The sequence below is a fragment of the Rhincodon typus genome, unplaced genomic scaffold (assembly GCF_021869965.1).
Source record: "Rhincodon typus isolate 14 unplaced genomic scaffold, sRhiTyp1.1 hic_rhity00000664, whole genome shotgun sequence".
Taxonomy (NCBI): Eukaryota; Metazoa; Chordata; class Chondrichthyes; order Orectolobiformes; family Rhincodontidae; genus Rhincodon; species Rhincodon typus.
Window position 1 is genome coordinate 23,083 of NW_025966302.1, and position 5,162 is coordinate 28,244.

The 5,162-nt window shown below is 44.6% G+C and overlaps 1 protein-coding gene across 1 annotated transcript in view; it reads right to left on the bottom strand.

The window, feature by feature from the left end:
- LOC125488394 (mitogen-activated protein kinase kinase kinase 4-like) overlaps positions 1-4,813 on the bottom strand; it is a 19,199-nt gene extending 14,386 nt beyond the window's left edge. Inside the window, exon 1 of the mRNA XM_048621437.1 lies at positions 4,684-4,813. Coding sequence (XP_048477394.1) covers positions 4,684-4,778 — 95 coding nt within the window. The 5' untranslated portion in view covers positions 4,779-4,813. The remainder of the gene's footprint in view (positions 1-4,683) is intronic.
- Positions 4,814-5,162: the final 349 nt, after the last annotated feature.

Genomic DNA, 5,162 nt, shown 5'->3' on the forward strand with positions numbered 1-5,162 from the left:
AATGTCTGTGTTGCACAGGCTATGGTCAATGTCTGTGTTGCACAGGCAATATCAGCTGAATGTCTGACAAAGATTCCCAAAATGATTTCTCTACTCTAAGCTTTGTTAGAGCACGTAGTTAGCAGGAGGGCAGAAGAAATATTTCAAGGATGTTTTCAAAGCCTCCCTGAAAAAAACTGTAATATCCTCATTGAGTCTAGCCCAAGATCACCAAATTGAAGAAGTATCCACAATGATTCCACAGTGCCTTACGGATGCCCATGTCTTGAGTTGTTGATCTGTTCAAAGTCTGTCCCATTTAGCACAGTGCTGGTCAGAGTCATACAGCATGGAAACAGACCCTTCGGTCAAACCAGTCTTTGCCACACACAGTTCCAAACTAAACTAGTCCCACCTGCCTCCTCCTGGCCCATATTCCTCCAAACCTTTCCTAATCATATACTTATTGAAATGTCTTTTAAACATTGCAAATGTACCTGCATCCACCGCGTCCATAAGACCATAAGACATAGGAGCAGAAATTAAGCCATTCAGCCTATAAGTCTGCTCCACCATCCATTCAATCATGGCTGATAAGTTTCCAAACCCCATTCTCCCGCTTTCTCCCCACAACCCTTAATCCTCTCAACAATAAGGAGCCTATCTCAGTCTTAAATATACTCAATGACCTGGCCTCCACAGCCTTCTGTGGCAGTAAATTCCATAGATTCACCACTCCCTAGCTAAAGTAGTTTCTCCTACCTCTGTTCTAAAAGGTCTTCCCTTTACTCTAAGGCTGTGCCCTCAGATCCTAGTCTCTCCTACTAATGGAAATATTTTCCCAACATCCATTCTGTCCAGGATTTTCAGTATTCTGTAAAGTTCAACCACATCCCCCTTCATCCTTCTAAACTCCATCGAGTATAGAACCAGAGTCCTCAAACGTTCCTCATGTGTTAAGCTTTTCATCCCTGGGACCATTCTCGTGAACCTCCTCTGAACTGCTCCAGGCCAGTACATCTTTCCTGAGTTATGCGGCCCAAAACTGTGCACAATACTCCAAATGTGGCCTGACCAGAGCCTCAGTAATACCTCCCTGCTTTTATATTCAAGTCCTCTCAAAATAAATGCCAAGGTTGTATTTGCCTTCCTGGCTACTGACTCAACCTGCAAATGTACCTTGAGAGAATCTTGGACTAGAACTTCCAAGTCTCTTTGCACTTCAGACTTCTGAATTTTCTCCCCATTTAGAAAATAGTCCATGCTTTTATTCTTCTTACCAAAGTGCACGACCTCACATTTTCGCACATTGTACTCCATCTGCCACTTCTTTGCCCACTCTCCTAACCTGTACAAATCGTTCTGCAGCATCCCTGTAGCCACAATACTACCTGTCCCTCTACCTATCTTTGTATCGTCTGCAAACTTAGCCAGAATGCCCTCAGTTCCTTCATCTAGATCATTAATGTATAAAGTGAAAAGTTGTGGTCCCAGCATTGACCCTTGCAAATAACCACTTGTCACCAGCTGCCATCCTGAGAAAGAACCTTTTAACCCTACTCTCTGCTTTCGGCCAGCCAATCTTATATCCATGCTAGTACCTTGCCTCTAACATCATAGGTCTTTATCTTACTCAGCAGCCTCTTATGCAGCATCTTGTCAAAGGCGTTCTTGAAGTCCAGGTAGATAACATCCATTGGCTTTCCTTAGTCTAACCGGCTCAGTACCTCCTCAAAGAAGTCTAACAGATTTGTCAGGCATGACCTCCCCTTGATGAAGCCATGCTGACTTTGCCTATTTTACCACGCACTTCCAAATATTCAGAACGCTCATCCTTGACAATAGCGTCTAAAATCTAACCCACGACTGAGGTTAGGCTAATCGGCCTGTAATTTTCAGTCTTTTGCCTTACTCCCTTTTTAAACAGGGGTGTCACATTAGCGATGTTCCAGCGCTCTGGGACCCTCCCTGACTCTAGCAAAGATCACCACTAACAGCTCCACTATCTTTTCAGCTATGTCCTTAAGAACTATGGTCCTGGTGATTTATCCACCTTCAGGTCGTTCATTTTTGTAGCACCTTCTCCTTGGTGATAGCCACCATTCTAAGCTCTGGCCCCTGATACACTCGAAATTTTGGGATATTACTTGTGTCTTCCACTGTGAAGACTGATGCAAAGTAATTATTCAGTTCCTCAGCCACTTCCTTGTTCCGCACTACTATCTCTCCAGTGTCATTTTCCAGCGGTCCAATGTCCACTTTTGCCTCTCTTTTGCCCTTTATATATCTAAAGAAACTCTTACAATCCTTCTTTACATTACTGACTGGCTTATCCTCATATTTAATCTTCTCCCTCCTTTTTTTTTGTTGCTCTCTGTTGGTCTTTGTAAGCTTCCCAATCCCCTGGTTTTCCACTGCCCTTCGCAACATTATATGCTTTCTCTTTTGCTTTTATGCTATCCCTTACTTCCGTTGTTAGCCATGGTTGCCTCATCATCCCTGTACCATGCTTCTTTTTCCTGGGGATGAATTTTTGCTGCATCTCCTGACTTACTCCTAGAAACGCCTGCCATTGCTGTTCCACGGTCTTTCCTGCTAGGCTCCTCTCCCAGTCAATTCTGCCCAGCTCCTCCCTCGTGCCCCTGTAGTTGCCTTTATTCAGCTGTAATACCGTTACCTCTGATTCTATCTTCTCCCTCTCAAATTGCAGAGTAAATTCTATCATATTATGATCACTGCTTCCTGAGGGTTCCTTCACCTTAAGTTCCCTTATCAAGTCTGCATCATTGCACAACACTAAATCCAGTATTGCCTGTTCCCTCGTGAGCTCCACAACAAGCTGCTCCAAAAAGCCATCTCGTAGAAATTCCACAAATTCCTTTTCTTGCAATTCACTACGAACCTGATTTTCCCAGTCTACCTGCATATTGAAATCCCCCGTGATCACCGTAACTTTGCCTTTCTTACACACCTTTTCAATGTCCTGGTGTACCTTGCACCCCAGCTCCTGACTACTGTTTGGAGGTCTGTACATAATTCCAATTATGGGTTTTTTACCTCTGCGGTTCCTCAACTCTACCCACACAGATCCTACACCATCTGACTCTACTTTGTTTCTTACTATTGATTTAATTTCATTTCTTACTAATAAGGCAACCCCAGCCCCTCTGCCCACCTGCCTATCTTTTCGATAAGATGCAAATCCTTGGATATTCAGCTCCGAGTCCTGATCCCCTTGCAGCCATATCTCAGCGACGCCCACCACGTCATATCTGCCAATTTTGATCTGCGCCACAAGCTCATTTACCTTCTTTCTTATACTGCATGCATTCAGATATAACACCTTCAGTCCTGTATTAACCGTCCCTCTTCTCATGGTCATTCGTTTATCCAGTGAGCTTGAAGTTTGATTCCTAACCTTTTCCAAATACTGTCCTATTTGTGCCTGTGCTGGAGACTTTAATAACCTCTCCTGAGTTCTCCCTTCCCATCATTGTTTTCATATTTTTCCACACAGCTGAATCTACCTCTACAGATGTTAGCCTGCTGCTTTGTTCCACACTGGGGCAAGTTTTACCCTTCCCTTCCCCCCCCACTTTCTAGTTTAAAGTCCTGTTGACCAGCCTATTTACCCTTTTCACTAGAACATCGGTCCCAGCTCAATTCAGGTGGAGACCGTCCCAACGGTACAGATCCTTCTTGTTCCACTACTGATGCCAGTGCCCCAGGAAAAGGAACGCCTCTTTCCCATACCACTCTCTTAACCACGTGTTTACTTCCCTTATTCTCATGTCCCTATGCCAATTTCCACGTGGCTCAGGCAGTAATCGAGATTATAACCCTTGAGGGCCTGCTCTTTAATTTTGTTCCTAGCTCCTGATAATCCCTGAACCAGTCCTCTTTCCTAGTCTTGCCTATGTTGTTTGTTCCAACGTGGACCCCAACAACTGGACCCTTCCCCTCCCTCTCCAATATCCTTTCAAGTCGGTCAGAGATATCCCTTACTCTGACACTGGGCAGGCAACACACCATGCGGGTCTCTTGATCCTACCTACAAAGGATACTATCTATTCCCCCGATTACAGAATCCCCTACAACTACCACCGGTCTTTTTGCACTTCCCTCTTGAATGGCCTCCCATGCCACAGTGCAGTGGTCAGTTGGCTCATCCTCCCTGCAGCTCTTTTCCTCGTCCACACAGGGCGCAAGTATCCTGAAACTCCTCTGTTCCTGAATGCAGGATTCCTCTAACTGCCTCATTTGCAGTCAACCCCTGCTGTCCCTGGCCACTGACCAAATTTGAAGTACTTAATCAACCAAGTGTGACTGCCTTCTGCAACACAGCATCCAGGTACTTCTCCTCCTCCCGGATGTGTCGCAGTGTTTGAAGCTCAGTTTCAGCTCAAAATTCTGAGCCAAATGTTCCTCAAGCAACCAACACTTGCTGCAGCTGTGGTCATCGCCATTCGCAATGGGATCAGCCAGCTCCCACATCATACAGCTACATCACCTGTCCAGCCATTTCTACTTAGTTAATTACATTATTGAGTTAATTAAAATTATTGATACTTCTTGGCTGTGTTCTTTTTCGAATTCAGTTCAGATTTCCTAACAGTGAATCAGGTCACAGCCTCCCTGTGACGCCACTCCAGCTTTTTCCTCACAGCTACAATATGCCCTAAGCTCCGGTAGGTTTATACTCACTCTGCTGCTGCTGTTGTGGTCTTCACAGGGGCGTTTTTTTGTTGGTCAGAGGAGGAGGGAGGGAGAGAAAGTAACACTGAATTAGTGTTTGGCATCTAACCATCCCTTGACAATACTTCCTCCACAAACCCGTTTGATAGTAGTGACTGTGCCGATGCAAGTCTTCGCGCCAATCAGCGTTGTCACCGTCCTCTGCTGAACTCAGGAAATTCGTTCCACACACGAACCACTGTAAAAAATTTGTCTCATTTTTTTTTTTTTTTTTTTTAAATCTCTCTCCTCTCACCTTAAAAATGTGTGTCCTAGTCATGAAATCCCCCATCCCAAGGAAAAGACAACTACCATTAACTCTTCTTAAACCTCTCATTATTTTGTCAACTTCCATCAGGTCACCTCTCAATCTCCTACACTCCAGTGAAAAATGTCCCAGCCTTTCTTTAAAGCTCAAACCTCCCATACTCAGCAACCTCTTGGTAAAT